This window comes from Chrysemys picta, chromosome 12, assembly GCF_011386835.1.
Source record: "Chrysemys picta bellii isolate R12L10 chromosome 12, ASM1138683v2, whole genome shotgun sequence".
Lineage (NCBI taxonomy): Eukaryota > Metazoa > Chordata > Testudines > Emydidae > Chrysemys > Chrysemys picta.
In genome coordinates, this window is record NC_088802.1 from 31,458,759 (window position 1) to 31,477,630 (window position 18,872).

Here is an 18,872-nt window from a genome sequence, read left to right on the forward strand (position 1 = left end):
ACTTGTAAAAAAAATTAAATCTATTCTTCGCATCCTGTCATCTTACTCACAGGTACTGGAATATACTCACGTGATCAGGATTGACTGGTTATCACGGTCTGAAAATAAAATGGTACAAAGAGCTATCAAATGGGCCGTAGTGCACATTGCATCCTAAAGCCAAACTCTGTTCCACCTCCACCCCCTGGAGACTCCACCAAAACCAGGACACTCTGCCTGGGGGAGTGATTTTAATGTTCCATTTCCAAAGCTGTGGTCGAAGCTGAGGAAACACCACACTTGACTGGAGCTTGGATGTGCAAAAGGGGCCAGTTGCAGAGCTGATTGGGCTGGAGCTAGTTTTTTACAAGACTCTGGGTTTTCTATCAATAGTTTAAATATTTATCGGCTTAGAGTCAAATTCCCTGCCCTGCTCTGTCCCTAGCTCCCATCTGGAATATGGCGCATCTCTGTGCTCAGTTGCAGGGCAGGCCCTTAGAGACGGCTGCCAACTGGTGCCATTAGAGTAGTACCCAAGCTGTTCTAACCTGCCCTGGAGCTAGGGCAGCTCAGAGAATTGGGGAACTGTAACCAGTTCCTTGATGGCCCCCTTCTCTGCTGCACTGAACATTAACCCCTTAGGCCCTGATTATGTCTCACATAGATACGTAGAGCAGTGCCAAAGCCTGAACCGTCAGGATATGACATAGACTTCAGTTCTTTCTTAGGAAGTCAGACTTTCTTCCTCTAGGCAGAAAATATCCTTCCTAGCCTGAGATCTTGACAACTCATAGAAAAGCTAAACTTTCTGGCAGAGGGGATGGCTAACATAATGATACTTGGCGTGGTCTCAAGCCCATTGCCTCTAGGAGTCCCCAGGCAGCAGCCAAACACAGATAAGATTCTAACCCAGGGGTGGGCAAACTTTTTGGCTTGAGGACCACATCTGCATATGGAAATTGTATGGCAGGCCGTGAATGCTCACAGAATTAGGGGTTGGGGTGCGGGAGGGGGTGAGGGATCCAGCTGGGGGTGTGGGCTCTGCAGTGGGGATGAGGAGCTTGGGGTGCAGGAGGGTGCTCCAGGCTGGGACCAAGGGGTTCGGAGGGCAGGAGGGGGATCAGGGCTGGAGCAGGGGGATGGGGCGTGGGAGGAGGTCAGGGGTGCTTATCTCAAGCAGCTCCTGGAAATAGTGGCATGTCCCCCCTTCAGCTCTTACATGGAGGTGCAGCCAGGCAGCTCTGCACACTGCCCCATCCGCAGACGCCACCCCTGCAGTTCGGGAACCATGGCCAATGGGAGCTGCAAAGCCAGCATTTGGGGCAGGGGCAGTGTGTGGAGTCCTCTGGCTGCCCCTACACGTAGGAGCTGGAGGGGGGACATGCCGCTGCTTCCAGGAGCCACGGCACGTGCGGAGCGAGGTAAGCCCCTGACCCCGCTCCCCAGTAGGAGCTCAAGGGCTGGATTAAAAGGTCTGAAGGGCTGGATGTGGCCCCTGGGCTGTAGTTTGCCCACCCATGTTCTAAACCCTCATGAGGGAAGCCATTATTTGTCTCCCCATTTGATAGATGGAGAAACAAAGGTGAGAGAAGGGAAGTGACTTTTCCAACCTGACTCAGTGAGCTACTGAAAAATCTGGGCCTAGAAACTAGAGCTGGGGGGAAAATTTGGACAAATAATTTGCCAAAAAATGCAGTTTTGGTGGACCCAAAACTAGTCACAAACTTGACCCGATAATTTCAGCTTGGAAAAAGGTTTTCAAACCACGAATCTATCCCACTTTATAACCTTTAGCCCAGTAGTTAGAGCAGTTGCCTAGAATGTGGGAGACCCAGGTCTGAATCCCCACACTGGAACAGAGACTTAAGTGCACAGCTTCTGCCTCCCAAGTGAGCAGCCTAACCAGCAGGCTGTACGGGGGCTGGGGCCTCTTAATCTTGCCTGTTGCAGCTGTTCAACTTTGAATACATTCTTAAATGTTTATTGGGCCAGAAGGAAAGAGAATGGCTCTATAGCCTGGTGATTAATTCACTCCCCAGAAAGGTAGGAAATAAGGAGTCAAATCATCTTGCTGCCTGATTCAGAGCTGAGTACCTTCATCACCAGGCTGTGGTCTCTCGCTTTGGTCCAATGAATATTTAAATATTTGTGCTTAAATGCTGAGCTCTGTTAACTGGGCAGCGAGCCCTGCACATAGCTGCAAAATACTAGGGTTTTCCCCTCCAGGTAAATGACTCACCAGTTAACATGAACTGATAGGCGTTGTCAGAGATGGAGAAGATGTGGGGTGGGGCCTCTTGACGCTTTTTGCCCCTGTAGCCAGCCACTACCTCAGGGTTGTACACTGGCAGCCACTTGTAGGGGTTGACAGTGACACAGAAGAGGCCTGAGTAGGTCTGTACAAAGAAGAATGGGAGGACTGTTAGTTCTCATATGCCCATGAGAATTAAATATCTTTATGCAGAAAACAAGTTTTAAAAATCCATTTACATAGATCATCCAGGCTGCGTAACGCTCTTTGAGGTTATACAAGACAGCAGGCTCATGGAGGTGGGTCATCATCACCATGTCCTCGACTTTATCATATTTGGGAGGATTCATGGGGAAGACTTGGTCATCCTTGGCAGTCACAGTCTGGCAAAACCAGAAGAGAACAGGTGAAGAAAGCTATGCAAGGAAACTTTCTGAGCTGCATGAAAATGACTTGAAGCAGATGGTTTAATTTCCTACTTACTCTGTCATCATATGTTTTGACCGTGACTTTGTCACTCTCCCTGCTCTGGATGATTCCTTTCACATACATTTCTTTATCATCGATTACAAAGCAGGCTCCTTTAGCATCAAATGGGCGATTCTGGGCCTCAATCCTCTCCTTCTCAGGCTTCCGCAGATAGGGAGCAGCATCTCCAAAGATTGACATCTCCGCATCTGAACTCATGGCTGAAGTTTGGCTGGGGAACCAAGGATGTGTTTGAAATTCAGCACTGTCTGGCAATGGACAATTTCAGTGCCAGGGCTTCTGAACGCACACTCTCTTTTTTCCATATTTAGGGACTGGGCTGTGTAAACCATTACCAGGACTTATTGACAGCACTGGGGCCACTACAGGCCTAAGTTCAGTCTGGTGTCAAAAGCAGATAAGGGAATACCTAGAAACAACATCTTCATAAAGTCAGTAGGCCTGGATGACGGACATTCTAGGACTTTTGGGGAATTAGTGAACAAAAAAATTGAACCACCGATGATTGCTTTAGAAAGGGCTCGGAGAATTAAAGGTATCAGAGAAATGGGGAGAAAAGCAAAACTGAATCTATCTTAAACAAAAAACGTGATCCTGAAATCCATCATTCTGTAGTCTGAAGGCTTGTCTCCATGGAGACTTATTGCACAGCAAGTCAGGGTGTGAATGTACAGAGCACTACGGTGCTGTGTGGAACCTGTGCCAAGCACTAACTGTTATGTAATGAATAGCTAGTGGAGTCCCATAGGATCCAGTACTAGTCAATATTTTCATTAATGATTTGGATAATGGAGTGGAGAGTATGCTTATGAAATTTGTGGATGACACCAAGCATTTTGGAGAACAGGATTAGAATTCAAATCAGCCTTGAACATTGGAGAATTGGTCTGAAATCAACAAGATGTAATTCAGTAAAGACAAGTGCCAAAAAGTATATGTAGGAAGGAAGTCAAACTCACAACTACAAAATGGGAAATAACTGGCTAGACAGTAGTACTGCTAAAAAGGACCTGGAGGTCACAGTGGATCATTGATTGAATGATAGGCAACAATGTGATGCTGTTGTGAATAAAGCTAATAGAATTCAGGGGTATAGCATGCAAGACATGGGAGGCAATTGTACCGCTCTAGCTGGCACAGGTGAAGCCTCAGCTGCTTAGCTGGAGTACTGTGTCCAGTTTTGGGCTCCACACTTTAGGAAAGATGTGGGCAGGTTGGAGAGCATTAAGAAAGGAATGGCCTAGGGCTGCGCTGGCTCCATTAGCTCTATGGGGAAGGTGGAGGGATTGGCCACTGCCATAACACTGGCCCCACTGGCCCCAGAGACCTGTTGTATGAGGAGGAGGCGGACATGCATTTTTCTTCTAGAGGAAATCCCCCAAAGCTAATGCAGCCAGATATTCACTTCTGGGTAGAACCTCCTGCACTGTGCTGTAAGCTCCTTTCAAAGCAGAGCTCCCTGTTCAGGGTCCAGTGGCACCATTGAGGGACCCCAGCTTGTTCTGCTGGAGAGGGGTCATGGCAACCTCCACTCCCCCCCACCTGAGGGAATGACCTGGGGAAAACACAGACACAAGAACAGCCTAGTGTCTTCATGCAAATGACCAGTCTGATCACAGGTGAATGTGGAGGTAAATTAACCATTTGGACTGCCAAGAATGTGCTCCATTTCCAGAAGGGCCTTTCCATTCTCCTCAGAGCATTTTACTGAGGGACAGATGTGATTATTTTCTAAAAGCAGAGTGGAACCTGTGTGGAATAGAACTGCATTGTATTGGGAAGGCAGGTCACACGCTTCTACACGCTGCATGGAGGCCGAGACCTCTAGCAAACACAATCAGCGCCATTCAGAAGCAGAATGAGGGGGAGGGGGGAGGGAGAAAGACTTTAACAGGCTCCTCTTACAACAGTCAATGGTCTTTGCTGATCAACAGGCTGCAAACAATTACAAAGCTGCAGAATACAGTCGGCTGGTTTTGTTTACTTCATATAACAAACCTCTTACTTTTACTTAGCAAAACACAGTGTGCTGGTCGTGCTGGGCTCTCACAGATCATTTTTGGGTTTTGTTTCATTTCTGACAATGGGCTTTGTCATTTAGTTTTATAACTCCCATTTTGTATTCATCCAATGCATACTGAATTCTCCTGACAGTTCTCTTCACCCCTTCTGCCCAGAACTGAATCATTCCTTATATTAAACACCATGGAACACGTTCTTGCCAATGAAAAGAGGACACACAATTTCAGGGTACTTGATTTATAGCAAGTTTATACTACTAGATCATCCATCTAGCTCCTCATTACCACATTGCCCTTGCATTTTTTGTCAGACCTTAAGTGTCTGCCCTTGTAACTGATCCAAGAGTCTGTCCTGTAAGGGCTACAGTGCATGCCAAGCCAGGGTGAGAATCTACAGTGTGATAGCCTGCTGGTTACTGACTGTCCATGTGGACCCTGCTACCACACCCTGAAAGATCCTAGTGCACTTTGATCTGCTGCTGTTTCAAAGCAGAGTAGATCAAAGTGCACTAAGGAACTTTTAACACATGGTAGCAGGGTCCACAGGCCAGTTAGTGCAAAGCAGGTGCATATGCCCCGCCTGCCGTGCACTAGCAGACCATGTAGACAAGCCTTTACCGATCCATAAGATATTTAGCAATGGTCAGTTTGATTAGACTCTTGCAGGAAGATGCTAGCACCTGACTGTAGTATGCTGAGATACTTACTGCTAACAAAATCCCAGTCTGTGTATTCCTTACAATGTTGGTGTCAGGGCTGCCACCTGTCTCTCTGGGCAATATGGACCAGAGCTAATTAGCACAACATCTTACTTTTACCTTTCTAAGGTCTGCCTGCTCTGCTACAAGGTGGGAATTGCTAGGCTGGCAGGAAGGCTTAGGTACATTCTGCTGACACTGGTAAAACTAATCCCATTGGTAATTCATGAACAAATTCCCAGCTTGCCCAGGAGCTTCAAAGCACAAGGTCAGCATGTGCTAGCTGGAGAGATTGGCCAGTACTGCACACCAGACAGCATTTCATCTTGTGTGTAAACTACACACATTGCTCAGGGATATCGGCACAGGTACACACTGCATTTAAAATGACTCTTACCTTCGGTAACCCAAGGAGGCAAACTGTGTTCAGTATCTCCTTATGGTGTTGAAAGGAAAGGAAAGGAAAAGAAAGTTAAATCCAAGAGAGTTCATTGTCTTGGTTATCTAGTAGCTTAGTGTCTTTTACCATCTACTCTGAGTATTACTGTACTACACAGCTGAATAATAGGATTGTAGAAAAGGGAGCATGTTTCCCATTTCATGTATAATTGCTCTTAACCATTAAACTACATAGGAGTTCCTCTGGACTACCAATTTGGATCCAAGCCCCACAGAGAACCGCATGTATCCCCCTATTTTACTGTAAACTATTGACATTAGAACGCTGAACCAGCGAACTGAGATGCTGGGAAAGGTCAGATGCATTAAATATATTGTCCTGCATCAACACCTGCACTGTTAGCTTTTTTGTGCCCGTGGCAGGCTAAAAGGTGGTGAAGTGTGCTGAGGGGCCTCCTTCTGCTCCTGTCACCACAGCCACATGTGCGCAGCGTGGGACAATTCTCTCTTACACAAAATGTGAGTGTATCCAGAGTGTCAGAAATGGGGAGTGGGACAGATCTTGCTCTTCCCTGATCCCTCATGCTCTTCAGCTGAGCAACATCGAAGTCCAGGAGTGTGGGCAGGCATCTGAGACTTACCTTGAGATGCTGAGCTGACAAAGAATAAGGGAGCCTTAGCCCTAGCCTCTTTATACACGGTCATCTGCCAACACAGCACTCTACCGCTCTATTTTTGGTGAATAATAATTTACTCTTTAGTTGTAAATGTGTTGAAGCTCTGATCTGTCACTCTCTGTTAATTACTGAGAGACCTGATTGGCTGAAGGTTGCATGGAGTCAGCTGCTCTGAGATTTTTTTTGCTTAGTCACACGCATTGCCCTCTGAAAGGCTGCGGCCGGCCTGGGGGATGGAGGAAGCTGGGAAAAGTCCCTGATAATCCCAAATAAGGGAATTGTCTGCACCCGACCTTGGGAGATTACTTCAACCAGTTAGAGATTTCTCTTCAAAATGTAGGCTTCACAGATTGTAGCTGTCTAGTGCAAATCACACTATCCGTCTACCATTGACAATGATAGAGAAATAGGAAAATACAGCATGTGAGGTGTGATTCTTATTTACACTATTCCCCCTTTTCACCTGTCTGCCAAGGTGACACACTTTGACTCGTTCACTCCCATGTTAGGGTCCCTTTACATGTCCCACCATGCCCTGGTGCCTGCCCCCACCAGGGCCCACTTCCTCTTAGGAACAGCAAGGGAGGAAACAAGGGGTCCCCTCTGCCCCTGGAGAGGCAGGGAGCTCTAGTATTTGCCCCAGCTACCATGATGTATCTGCTTGGTTGAGTGAGTGGGCCAGGCCTGCTGCACTTTCCCCTCCCTCCTGTGGCACCCCAGAGCATGAAGGGGGGTGTTTTCCCCTTACAGAGCTATCGTTTCAGGCTCTCTGAAGATGCAGGAAGTTGTCATTGCATCGGTTACACTCAGGTCATATTCTCAAACTTTTGTTTGCAAACACGAGGGCTAGAATTTTCTCTTAAAAAACAGAAAGCTGAGATTCAGCTGGAATCCCTAGCTCTGTGTCTTAATCCTAACCTGAAAATATATTGAGAAGATATTTTCCTATTCCTACAATGTTATGTGGTGAGGACCTTCTAGTAATGACGCAAGAAAAAGAAAAATGCTCCCTTTATAATGTAAACCAGTAAGTCTGTGTGTGTGTGTGTCTGTATGGAGTGTGTGTGTGTGTGTTTGTATGGAGTGTGAGTGTGTTTGTATGGAGTGCGTGTGTGTATGTCTGATAGTTTCATAGAGTTTAAGGCCAGAAGGGACCATTAGATCATTTAGTCTGACCTCCTATGTATCACAGGCCATTACATTTCATCCAGTTACCCCTGTATTAATTCCAAAAATTTTAGTTAAACCAAAACATTTCAGCCTTTGGGAGGCTAAATTGTGTGCCACAGATGTAGACCAAGACAGCCGGGCGTGCCAGCAGCACCAAAGGCCATACCAGTGGCCTAGGCCCCTAGAGTGGCAGGGAATTAATATGGTGAGTTATGTTCATAGGGTCCAGCAGACAAACCGTGCTGCAGAGAAAGGTGAAAACCCCCAAGGTCCCTGCCAATCTGATCTGGGAGAAAATTCCTTCCTGACCCCTAATCTGCCAATCAGTTAGATCCTGAGCATGTGAGCAAAAAAAAAAAAAAGGATTGTCTACCACCTCAAAGCATTGGCCCACCCTGTTCAGCATCCCATCTCCAGCTGTGGCTAGTCCTGATACTTCAGGGAAAGACAAAAGTAACTAGAATACATTAGGTCAATTATGCCTTGGGTGGGGCGGGGGAAGGAGAGAAGATTCCTTCCTGACCCCTTCAGGCAACTGACTGAAGCCTGAGATTTGATTATTGTCATTATCTTAAAGCAGAGCTGCAAGTGTTCTGAGCATGTTGAGGATAATGCAGGCAATCCCATTCTCCCCACAGCCCATAAAGGAAGAGGATGAATATGGTGACTCATTGAAACACAAGCTCCAAAGCCAGAAGGGACCACCCAGTCTACTTACACACACACACACAGACCATAGAATTTCTCCCAGAAACTGGATTAAAGTACATCGCTCAGAAAGATATCTTGTCTCATCTTGTACACTGAAAACAATAGTGGGTCAACCATCTCCCCTGCTAAGCAGTTCCAATGTTTAATTACCCTCACTGCTTGGAAATTGCATCTCATTTCACAGTTGAATTTGTCAAACTTCAACTTCCAGCCATTAGATCTTGTTTTGCCAGTGTCAATAAGGTTGAAAAGCCCCCTGCTCTCAGATCTCTGTTCCATGATGTGTCAGTGCCTAGACACAGTGATCATATCACCTCTCAGACTTCTCTCCAATAAACTGAAGACGTTGAGCTCCTTAAGCCTCACAGCATAAGGCTTCTTCGTTTTCCAGCATCTGGATCATTTTAGTGGCCGCTCCTTTGAACTCTCTCCAGAATTTCCACATCCTTCTTGAAGTATGGACACCAGAACTAGACACAGTATTCTAGTTGTGATCCTACCAATGCAGCGTACGCAAGCAATAATCACTGCCCTTCTGTTACACAGAGGCCCACTGGTGGTTCATTGCTCTGTGTCAGCATCTCGTGTCAGGCCTGACAGACTCACTAGACCTCACACACTGGTGTCATAATATAGACCCAGAAAGTGGCCTGTAAGGTACCAGCTATAAACTAGTAACACACTGGTTCTGAAAATCCTTGCATGATGTATGTATGGGCTGTGCACAAAAAGTTCTGGACATGTGCTGTAATTATGTCCTTAAAATGTGTTTGGCAAGCAATGCCTAAGCCCAGTCTGCTCTCGACAAAGGAATATGGATGTACTTGTCTGACCAGCCTGGCCATCAGGCAAAGACAATGAAAAAAACATTTACATACAAGGTAAACAAAGCTATCAACCTAACAAGCAGGGGAGAAGAGCACAAGACATCTCTTCCCAGCCTGAGTAAAGGAACTTTATCTGAGAATACATGTAAAAGGTTTACTGGGCTATAAAGACAGGGGGTCTGAACCTCAAATGATAAGCAATTGAATCAACTGATTGTAAACAATATAACTGTGTTCTGAAAGTATATTGAGTAAGGTCTTTTATGAAAGCCTGTGACACACAAGTGGTTAATGTCATTGTGAAATGTCTGTATTAACTTTATATGAGAATTATGGATATTCATTGATATTATGCTTTAAAGTCTGTGACTGTTTTTCTCTCAGACAGGAGGGAAGGCAGCTATCTATGTGTCTCCAATGTAAATTAAGCAGTGTGGAATCAAAACAATGGAAGCCCTATTTACATACAAATCAGCAGAGGGGTGGGAAGTCAACAGGAAGAGAAGACCAGCAGGAAGCCATCCTTCCGCTTGGAGCAGGGTCAGTGAACTATGGGAAATATAAACAGAAACAGAAAGCCTTTTTGGTATCCACCATTGAGGGAATAAAGGGGTCAGAGCTTTTGAATTCACAGAATGTTGGATCCTTCAGCCAAGGTGGTTGCAGTCTCTGGGAACTGACTATAGGTGATAAATCTGCTTTGTCAAAGATTGTAACTTGCTGAACTTAAGTTTTAGGCTTAGAAGCATATTTTTACTTTTGTTTGCTTGTCACCCTTTCTATCTTTCTTTATTCCTTAGACTTGGTGTCACTAAAATCTATGATTTTTTGTGTAATAAACTTGTTTTACTTTACTATAAACCGAATCGGTGCTATGACTGAAATAAGAGTTTTGTCAAACCCCAGTTAAATTAATGAGCTGCAGTGTAATGTCTCTTTATAGGAGCAATGAATTTAATAACTTCAATAAGTGTTCAGTGAGAGGGCTGGACAATTTGGGGAAAATTCAGGACTGGGAGGGTGCTGGTGTCATTCTGCAAAGAGTAACTGGGCTTTAGAAGCCTTGCTGTGACTGAATGCTTGTCTGCTGGCTGTTGGTGTCAGGGCTATGAGCTGCAGCAGCATAGCATTGAAGGTACCCAGAGTTGCAGGGCAGGCGGTGACGTGGCTCTTTACTGCTCTGGATTGAACCCCAAAGCGTCACACCTACTTCTACTTGATATTCTGTTTTTGTATATCCAAGAATCTCATTAGCCCTTTTTGCCACAGCATTGCACTGAGAGTTCATGTAGAGGCAATTATCTACAATGAGCCCTTCTCTGAGGCTTTGTTTTCCAAGACAGAGTCTCTCATCCTGTAAGTATAACCTGTGTTCTTGGTTTCCAAATGTATTATTATTTGGCTGTATTAAAACACATTTTGTTGGATTGTGACCACTTAACCAGGTGACTGATCCCTCTGTAGCAGTAACCTGTCCTCATTATTTGCTGTCCCACCAATCTTTGTGTCATCTGCAAACTTGACCAGCAAAGGTTCTATATCATCATCTAGATTGTTGATAAAAATATTAAATAGTGTTCGACCAAGAAATAATACCTGGGAAACCATGCTAGAAACAGCCAGACTTATTGATGTCTCCCCATTAGCAACTACATTCTGAGATCTGTCAATGAGCCAGGTTATTTTTTATCAATTTTATGTGTGCCCTGTTAGTTTCATATAATGCAACCTTTTTAATCAAAATGTCATGTGGTACTAAGACAAATGCCTTGCAGAAATCCAAATATACTATACCAACACAGTTACCTTTATCTACCAGACCTGTAATCCTGTCAAAAAAAGGTTAGTTTGACAAGACGTGCCTTCCATGAAACCATGCCGACTGCATTAGTTATATTTGTAGCTGCAGTGAGGCAGAGTGGCCTCCCTCTGGACTTGAGAGTGAGAGACCATTACCCTCCCCCGATGGGCAGAGCCAAACTCTCCCCCCCTCGCCGGAAGTTCCAGGGTAGGACAGGAAGTATGAAGTTCAGTGGATCTTGCTTCTAGGAATCCGAGCCTTTTGCAGGACCTGAGCAGACCAGTGTCCTACTGCCTGAAGAGACAGAGGACCCTGAGGCATCCACCCTGTGCATCTTGGGGAATACCTGGAGACCTAGACATGGTGGGGAAGTCTCAGACCTTGGGTGAGCCAATGCACTTGCCCAACTCCAAAGACAGGCTCAGGCGGCCAGAAATAGTTTTATCTGTGTGTGCTTTGGGCACCTTCGACATGACTGTCCCATGATGTACTGCAGCTTCGGCCAGGAATGGACCAGGAAGTCTAGGACCTGTAAGCAGCCCTTGGGTAAGGTGATGATTCCCCTCAATGTGGACAGAATCCAAGTCTCCGGCCTTATTGACTTCAGATGCAGACAGACTCTCATCCATCAGGACTACGTCAAGCCCCCAGACCCATCGCTGGGAGTCATCTGGCTACAATGCATCCATGGGGATGTGAGCTCTACTCAAAGCGTGTGTCACCATAACGGTGAAAGGAGAGACACAGGACATGACGGTAGGCCTGGTGCCGAGACCAGCATTCCCTGTCATCTTGGGCCGTGACTAGAGGGGGTTTGCTGCCAATGTTGGGTCCCAACATCCTGAAGTAGCCTTTGAGAGAGAGGCCTTTGAAAAAACGGATGAGGTGCCTGAGGACCCCGACCCGAATGGCCAAGAAAACCGAGATCCTGACTGCGAACTCCACCGCCCTTGCCGATGAAGAGGTCACCCCGGCAGCCTGTTCGTGAAGAGGCCTTGAATTTGGGGGCAGACTTCAGTCAGGGCCAAAGGGAGGATCCCACACTCAGTCAGGTCTATGAGCACCTGGCTCGCATCAATGGGACCATGACCGAGCCCCATCAAATGACGCTGTATCCCCCACTTTGAATTGACCAGTGACTGCCTTTACTGGATCAACCACAACCCTTCTGGGCTCAGCTTGTGGTACCCCAATGCCACCAATGCGTGGTCTTGCGACTCGCCCATGACATTCCAGCAGCTGGCCACCTGGGTCATGAGAAAACATTAGCACGAGTCCTGGCCTGGTTCTTCTGGCTCAGGGTGCACCAGGAGGTGAAAGATTCTGCGACTTCTGTTCCGAATGCCATCTCATGGCCCTGTGTGGAGTGCCAAAGGCTCCCTTCATCCTGTTGTCAGTGATTAGCACCTCATTCAAGAAGTTCACCATGGCCCTCGTGGGGCCCTTCACAAAAAGCATCATGAAGTTCAAATATATCCTGGTGGTTTTAGATTATGCCACCTGGTTTCCCAAAGTGATCCCCCTTTGAAACATCCTGGCATGAACCATAGATGAAAAAACATGAAATCAGTTTTTTGGTCCAACAGGATTAACTCAAATCACTGCTAATAAAGTCTGTTGAAGACACAAAGATCATTGGGGCCCTAAATAATTATGAGAACAAACCTCTGATGCAGAACAATCTGGATCACTTTGAAAGCTGGGCAGTTAAACAACATTAATTTTAAGGCAGCCATACGCAAGGTTATAGATCTAGGAACAAATAGAGTAGGTCACACTGAAAGGCTGGGAACCTGCATCCTGGGAAGCAGCGACTTTGAAAAGAATGTAGGGGTCATGAATGCCCAGTGCAATGCTGTGACAAAAAGACTTAATGTGCTTCTTAGCTGTATAAAAGTAATATTGACTAAGAGTAGGGAGGTGATATTATCCTGTATGCAATGCAGGGGAGACTATTGCTGGATACTGTGTCTAATTCTGGTATCCACACTTGAACAAGGATGTTAAAAAACTGGAGAGGGTTAAAAGAAGAGCTGCAAAAAACCCTCCAACTCTGGAGAATAAGCCTTATGACAAGCGATTTAAGGCATTCAACCTATTTATCAGAAAAAGAGTGCTTACCAATTGCTTGCTGTTCATAAATTGCATAGTCAATTGCTTGGCCAGACGTTGGTTTGTTATAGAATATATTCAAGAGACCAAATAACCAATATCAGTCAGGTTTATTGCTATAAGCCAGTAATAATATAGTACAGGAAAAAGGTTCTATATGATGCCAGTCTCCAGGAAGCCATCTTATGCAGTGATGTTTCATTCACCTTACAGGGAAGGGGTGCACCCAGAGATAAACATTTCAGTTGGTATTATTTATATGATGATTTTACAAGTTACGCGCCTCTTTACACATCACTAAAATCCACCCCATCAGTTTGTCCCAGTTACCTACATTGTTGTTCCTTTTCTTTATTTTGAATACCAGCATTCTAGGTACTGGTCAATGTAGCTGTGGTTCATCACAGCTGCCCTGACCGAGGACTTCTGCTGCTGGATAGAGATAGTTGGCATGAGGAGGATTTTGCTTCCTTGAATGACCCCACTTGCTGAGGGACTATTCAGAAGGAATGTGTCAGGCTAACATCTTGGCGTTATTTCCAACCACACCGGTTCAATGGACACTGACAAGGTACAAAAAAGTGTCAGCTGCAAACTTTGTGCACTTGTTTGTCCTACAAAGCCATTGCCCTTATGGGCAAAAGAGCTGATCATTCACTTCCCTGTTTACAGGGCTGTCAGCAGGACTCCACAGTTGCTTGAAGATGGTGCAGAGTACAGCAGCACACCTGCTCACAGCACAGAGATGCTTTGATCACATTACAGCTACCCGATATTCTTTACACTGCATGCATGTGATGAGATGGCTGCTGGACTTTAAATTGATCTTTTTTTATTCTTAAAGTAGGTTCTGGCACTGTCCAAGACCTCCTCTTAGAGCTTTGTCCTGGTGAGTATCTGCATTCCCCTGCCCACACCTGAAAGGTGTGTCATCATTGCACCATTGCAAGTGCTCGTGCGATTACTGTGATGGCACTGGGGATAGCACTGCCCTCCACCACATGTCCTCCTCCACTTCATCCCCCCTGCCCAGTTTGTAACATCATTGGAAAACCACATTTTTTCAGAGGTGTTTTCCACGTTCATTGCCATGGCCTCTGTGTAGGAATCTCTTCCCCCCCCCCCCATTTTAAACAATACAACATTTTTGTCCTTTTAAATAATTTATCTGTATTATTTGTATCGTATATAGCACTGCTTGTGGATGGGCCTGAGTGCCTCAGTGTGGGCGCTTTATAAAAAATATCATGGTGTCTGGGGGCAAACCAGTGCACCGTGCATAAAGGAGCTGTGTGCTGGGGGTTCTGTAGGATGGGCTCAGGAGGAAGAATTCCTCCCCGCAGGCCACAGGCCAGCAATATGACCTGACTGTAGCTTCAAAGCTGCAATAGTCCTCACTGTACCACTTGGCAAAGTCCTGCCTATTGAAGCCTTAGAATCCTAGAACTGTCGGGCAGGAAGGGCCCTCAAGAGATAATCCAGCCCCCTGTGCCAAGGCAGGACCAAGTGTGGCTAGCGAGGCCCAGTTTCCAGAAGGGCTGAACACCTGCAGCTCCTGTCTGGGGCTTTGTATAGAGTTGTGGGTGCTCAGCATTAATGAAAATCAGCCCCAAGTATCTGTTGTTGAGCACCCAAAATCAGCAGCAACTTGTGAAAATTTGAGTCCAGATATTTGAGAGAGACAGGTGAGGAGCAGAGGGAATGGCAGATTAGCCTCTGACTCTGAGAATGGACAATTTAGGGTCTAATACAAAGCCAACTGTAATCAATGTAAAGACTCCCAGAGGTTTCAATGGGGTTTAGATCAGGCCTTAAGACATTTTAACCTCTGTTCTTAACTGCTATAATGATATATGTATTTATAACGCTGCTCGCCCTCTGCAGCCATCGGGTCATGAAATCCTGGCCCAGAGTAAGGAAGACAGAGAAGAATGTTTATCTCCCCTGGATGCAACTCATCCTGCAGCAGTCTGCCAGAGAGAAGTTTGGTAAGAGAAGAGGAACCCAGACAAAGATGTAGTTTTTGCTTCTTCTGTGCTGCGGAAAGCAGTCACCCTTTGGAGAAACAGGAGACATTGAAAATGAGACGTGTCCATCAGAACATATGGGCACAGCCAGAGAGGTAAGGGAATAATCCAGGAACCATTTGTACTATCAGATGTCAAGAATGACCCATTAGTTTTTTAGCTGCTAGTTAAACTAGCTCAACTGACCTAACTTGAGTGGGGGAAAAAGCACCTTTTGTCCCAGTCTAGACAAGACCTAAATGACTACATGTGGTGAGGAGAAGCAATGAATTAGGGCCTCACTCTTTACCTTGGTCAGCATTTTCAACCCCAATCCAGCACTACAACTGCTGAGGCTCCCATGTTGTTTCCTTCCCTCTGGATAACTGGATTGACTGGCTGCTACATCAACAGACCATTAACTTGAGTCTTTTGTCTAAAGCAGTGGTTCTTGACCTTTACTGCAGCCTGCACCACTTTGGTTCTCAAAATATGTTCTCGCACCCCTTATCAAAAATCAAAATATGTTCTCACACCCCTTAAACCTAGATATATTTTTGTTTGTATATTACAGTAATTGTTAAAAATGTATAATGTTAATAAATACATAGGTTTGATGAAACAAAGTAGTTGTACTTATGTGCCTGTGCTTAATTTGTGTTTTCAATGATTTACCGTCTAAAAATCTGGCATGTCTTGCACCCCCAGAAAGGGCATCTCGCACCCCCAGGGGGTACGTGCACCCCAAGTTAAGAACCACAGTTCTAAAGCCATCCCTGACAGGTGTTTGTCCAACCTGCTCTTCAAAACCTCCACTGATTGGGATACCACAACTTCCCTTGGTAACCTCTTCTAGTACTTATCTAGCCTTACAGTTAGAAAGCTTTTCCTAATGTCTAATCCTGATGTCGATTAAGTCCATTACTTCTTCTCCAACCTTCAGTGGACATGGAGAACAACTGATCACTGTCCTCTTTATAACAGCCCTTAACATATTTGAAGCCTATTATCAGGTCCCCCCTCAGTCTTTTTTTCTCAAAACTAAACATGCCCAGTTTTTTTAACATTTCCTCATAGGTCAGGTTTACTAAACTTTTTATTACTTTTGTTGCTCCTCTGGAGTTTCCCCAGTTTATCCACCTCTTGTGACACCCAGAACTGGGCATGGTATTCCAACTAAGGCCTCACCAGTGCCAAGTAGAGCAGGACAATTTCCTTCTGTGTCTTATATAAAGCATTCTGTTAATATACCCCAGAATGATATTAGCCTTTTTTGCAACAGAATCATGTTGTTGACTCATTTAATTTGTGATCCACTATAACCCCCAGATTCTTTTCAGCAGTACTTCCACCTAGCCAGTTATTCCCCATTTTGTAGTTGTGCATTTGATTTTTCCCTCCCAACTGAAGTACTTTACAACTTGTCTTTGGAATTTAATTTTGCTGAATTCACACCAATTCTCCAATTTGTCAAGATTGATTTGAATTCTAATCTTGGTTGCCAAAGTGCCTGCAATCCTCCCCATTGGTGTCATCTGCAAATTTTATAAGCAAACTCTCCATTCCATTATCCAAATCATTAATGAAAATATTGAATAGTACCGCTTATTTAGTCTGCAGAAGAGAAGAGTGAGAGGGGGATTTGATAGCAGCCTTCAACTACCTGAAGCAGGGTTCCAAAGAGGATGGAGCTAGGCTGTTCTCAGTGGTGGCAGATGACAGAACAAGGAGCAATGGTCTCAAGTTGCAGTGGGGGAGGTCTAGGTTGAATATTAGGAAAAACTATTTCACTAGGAGGGTAGTGAAGCACTGGAATGGGTTACCTAGGGAGGTGGTAGAGTCTCCATCCTTAGAGGTTTTCAAGGCCTGGCTTGACAAAGCCCTGGCTGGGATGATTTAGTTGGGGTTAGTCCTGCTTTGAGCATGGGTTGGACTAGATGACCTCCTGAGGTCTCTTCCAACCCTAATCTTCTATAATTCTATGATCCCATGCCCCCAGGACGGACCACTATGGGACTCCATTAGATACGTCCTCCCAGTTTGACAGCGAATCATTGATAAGTACTTTTTGAGTAAGGTCTTTCAAGCAGCTGTGCACCCACTTCATAGTAATTTAATCTAGACCACATTTCCCTAGTTTTCTTATCAGAATGTCATGTGGGACTATGTCAAAAGCCTCACAAAAATCAAAATATATCATGTCTACTGCTTTGCCCCAGCCACTAGGTCAGTGATCCCATCAATGAAAGAAATTAAGTTTCTTTGGCATGATTTGTTCTTTACAAATGTATCTTGACTACTCTTTATTACCCTTTTATCCTGTAGGTGCTTACAAATTGATTGCTGTTCATAAATTGTATAGTAAATTGCTTGACAACACTTTGGTTTGTTATAAAATATATTCAAGAGACCAAATAACCAATATCAGTCAGATTTATTGCTATAAGCCAGTAATAATATAGTACAGGAAAAAAGTTCTATAAGATACTTGTCTCCAGGAAGCCATCTTATGCAGTGATGTTTCATTCACCTTACAGAGAAGGGGTGTGCCCAGAATTACACATTTCAGTTGGTATTATTTATATGATGATTTTACAAATTACACATCACTAAAATCCAACCCATCAGTTTGTCCCAATTACCTACATTCTTGTAACTACATTTGAGTGCACAATGTATGGTTTTGTGCCTGCAAATGTTCATTTTTTGAACATAGTAGGCACTGTTGTATTTTTCAGAGACAGTTGTATTCAGCTTTGAAAATGTGGTGCTCAAAATTTTATGACATGAGAAAAGAATCTGTGTGTTTGACTTAAAATGATGATCTTTTCTCTTTCTGAAAATAGTATTTTAAATTATTCAAAGTTGGAGAGAAAATTAACCAATACGTGAACAACATAAATTTCAAGCAAGAGACCTTTGATCATTCTTGCTGGTTCTCTGCACTGGTTCTCTGTTTTTGACACTCCTATGAAGGGCAGATTGACTTCATAATACACTTTGATAGATTCCTTTCTAAAAATATATTTGCATACTTATTTCACAGCTGCCATCACTATCCTGAACACAAGAATAGTTTCCACTGTAAGAGCAGTATGGGCAGGAAAAGAGTCTGACAGCTGGTTGCTAAACACGGCAAAAGGTAGTCAGTCTGTACATCACAAGTTATCGGGAAATGATGCTCACTACAATAAACCTGTCACTTTGTCATCTCCCAGCACAAACCTGAAAAATAACCACGATCCTCTGTCTTTAGAGCTGCTTTTTGATTCGGTGGCCAAACCAAAAATAAATAAATAAATCAATAAAAAAACATTAGGTTCAAGTCAGCCAAATCTTTCTTTTTTACTTTCAAGGTTTTCTAATCTTTTTAAATAATAAAATTCAAAACAAAAAGTTATTTTGACTTAAAAGATTGAAATGTTTAATTGGAAAAAATATTTTTGACTGAAACAACTCAGTGAATTCAATACAAATTCCAGGCAGCCGCCCAACAGGAGGCAGTACAGCTGCAGCAGGAGACCAATTGCCTGCTGATGAGCCAGGCCGCCCAGGACCATGCTGCAGGAAATGGTGAACCAGATGAAGGCCCTCACGGTGCTGAGCCATGGCTGTGATGGGATATGGACTGTACCGACCAGCAACTGCCTGCAGAAAATTATGCAGGAGGATGATGCGGAGGCGTACCTCTTGGCCTTCAAGAGGGGAGCCCTATGGGAGGCCTGGCCCTG

At 44.7% G+C, this 18,872-nt stretch overlaps 1 protein-coding gene across 1 annotated transcript in view; it reads right to left on the reverse strand.

Moving 5' to 3' along the window:
- LOC101943139 (myosin-13) overlaps nucleotides 1-2,917 on the reverse strand; it is a 63,505-nt gene extending 60,588 nt beyond the window's left edge. The window contains exons 1-4 of the mRNA XM_065562987.1: nucleotides 2,714-2,917; nucleotides 2,470-2,613; nucleotides 2,219-2,375; nucleotides 71-98 (exon numbers count right to left, since the gene is read on the reverse strand). Of these exons, the coding sequence (XP_065419059.1) occupies nucleotides 71-98; nucleotides 2,219-2,375; nucleotides 2,470-2,613; nucleotides 2,714-2,917 (533 nt within the window). The remainder of the gene's footprint in view (nucleotides 1-70; nucleotides 99-2,218; nucleotides 2,376-2,469; nucleotides 2,614-2,713) is intronic.
- Nucleotides 2,918-18,872: the final 15,955 nt, after the last annotated feature.